The sequence below is a fragment of the Galeopterus variegatus genome, unplaced genomic scaffold, assembly GCF_000696425.1.
Source record: "Galeopterus variegatus unplaced genomic scaffold, G_variegatus-3.0.2 Scaffold13629, whole genome shotgun sequence".
Taxonomy (NCBI): Eukaryota; Metazoa; Chordata; class Mammalia; order Dermoptera; family Cynocephalidae; genus Galeopterus; species Galeopterus variegatus.
The window spans coordinates 22,491-24,885 of NW_007739740.1; the positions used below are offsets into that span (position 1 = coordinate 22,491).

Sequence of the window (2,395 nt, forward strand, 5' to 3'; positions counted from 1 at the left end):
GGGGGGGGGGGGGGGGGGGGGGGGGGGGGGGTAACAAATGAATTAGATAGAGAGAATAGATATTATTTAAGCAACATCTGAGTATTTAAGACAGAGTTAAAACTTAAGCAAGAGTTAAAAATATACCTTGCCCTTAAGGAGATTACTAATAATGGACTTTGGTAATGAAAAAGTCTTCAAAGATTACAGACATGCTATTTTCATTAGCAGATTCAGTTTCTTCCCTTTAAACCTTTTACCAAAAGTAACAAAAAAACACATACTCATTGGAATTTCTCTTTTCCTTGTATATATTTGGAAGTAACACTCAAAAGTAGTAAAATGACCAAGTTGAACAGAAGTCGGAAAAGAACCAGGGTTGCCCAAAGATTGGTTTATTTATTTTTTCCTTCATAAAATATGACTTTATCCAGAGCCTTTTGTATTGACTTGATACTTATAGTATAAAAATCACCATGATTGCTGAAGGAAGTGAAATTTAATTTCTTCCTCATTTAAAAATAAATAAATAGCCATATCCTGTCTGGTTACATTAGGCTTTATACTGTGTTTCAGGTCTGGCTACCTGCAGTAAAGGCTAAAGGCTTGGAGATTTCAGGAACATTTACTCACCGCCAGGGGCACATCTATATGGAAATGAACTTTACCAATAAAGCTCTACAGCATATGACAGACTTTGCAATCCAATTTAACAAGAATAGGTAAGAAATCTGAGTCTCCAGCTTGCTGTTGAGACAACAGTGTACCTTGTGTCCAACAAGAGAATGTTCCATTTAATGATGAGTCAAAACTCACATGTTGGCAAATGGTAGCTATAGAGTGAGCCCTGGCTCTTGCAGGTCTATTCAGTTGTCACCTTTAACTCTGGAGACCCTTGGGAATTTGGTGGGAAACTCAATCTGTGTGGAATGAAAAACCAAAACTTATTTAATGTCTTTTTTAAAAATTCTAGGATTATAATGTTTTTAAAACAATTAAAATGAAATTTTAACTGAAATTTATTTATTCAACAAATAATTGTTTAGCATCTGTGTGCCAGACATTTCAAAGCTTCTGTCTGAAGTTCACATCTTGTTAGGGAATATTGACATTCTTTGGTTGGTGTCAGAAATATGTAAGATAGTCAGTATACGTGTTAACCAAATACTCACATATAGGCTGACAATCTGCTTTTAGCAGTGAATTCTCTGCATGGGCTCCCGCCGAGGGTTCAGATCCCACATACAGACCGGCCGCTCACTGGCTGAGCGAGGTACGGGCGCGGCGCCGAGGGTTGCGATCCCGTTGCCGGTCCCGGTCCGGTACAGGCGCGACACTGAGGGTTGCGATCCGTTGCCGGTCATGAAAAAAGACAAAAAGGAAAAAAAAAAAAAAGGAAGAGAGCATGAAGAGGTAAAATGTTTATGTCTTATACTTCTGAAACATCAGTGGTTTGCATTAAATTTATTGTTCAGGAACCTGACTGCTGGACTTTAATGGCAGGTCCATTCATTTGTAAATGCAAAATATTCAACCTTGCTTATAACAAAATAGTAATTGGACCCTTAAAGCAGATTTAATAAAATTTGTCAATGACAGTTTGTATCAGTGACTATCTGATTTATTTCTAATCATTTAGAAATATTTTTGTACCCTGGATTTGAGAGTTCTACATGTTAGAAATCATTTAAATATCTAGAAAGTCTGTGTTTTCTTCTGTCGGACCAGTTATATGTACAGCCACTTTTGGGGAGCTGGCTCTGTTAAAGGCCAAGGCTGTTGGGAAAACAAACAAGGTAGACAGGGAGACAAAGGCTGTTGGGTGAATCTATTGTAATAAAGGAAATCTGCATAGCCTACATTCATTTCTATTTGTCTTTGCCTTTTTTTTTAAGTTGGTCTGATACTTAGAAAGGTTTATATTTTTGTTCTGATAGTTATACTTATTCCTTTATAGAATAACTTTAGTCCCTGCTTTCTTTGGATTTAGTTTATCTTAAGTATGCTTAAACTTCTAGTACTCGATTTGTCATCATTGACCCCCCAGCTATGACAGATAAGGCTAAGAGCTTATTTTCCTTTCTTCTTCTTTTTTTTTTTTTAAAAAAAAAAACGATGACCGGTAGGGGGATCTTAACCCTTGACTTGGTGTTGTCAGCACCACGCTCTCCCGAGTGAGCTAACCGGCCATCCTTATGTAGGGATCTGAACCCGTGGCCTTGGTGTTATCAGCACCACACTCTCCCAAGTGAGCCACTGGCTGGCCCTCCTTTCTTCTTACGCCCCTTTTCCTCCCATGTTTGTAAATTGTATCATTTCTACATCTCATTCTTTCACCATTATCCACATCTTCGTTTTGTTTTGGATTTATGCAATTCATGCTCACTACCATTTCATTTATTTAAATTTCTTTTAT

At 37.5% G+C, this 2,395-nt stretch overlaps 1 protein-coding gene across 1 annotated transcript in view; it reads left to right on the forward strand.

The window, feature by feature from the left end:
• LOC103581663 (AP-1 complex subunit beta-1-like) overlaps window positions 1-2,395 on the forward strand; it is a gene marked incomplete at both ends in the record, with an annotated part of 29,038 nt that overhangs the window by 21,035 nt on the left and 5,608 nt on the right. The window contains one exon of the mRNA XM_008563438.1: window positions 556-701. Within this exon, the coding sequence (XP_008561660.1) occupies window positions 556-701 (146 nt within the window). The remainder of the gene's footprint in view (window positions 1-555; window positions 702-2,395) is intronic.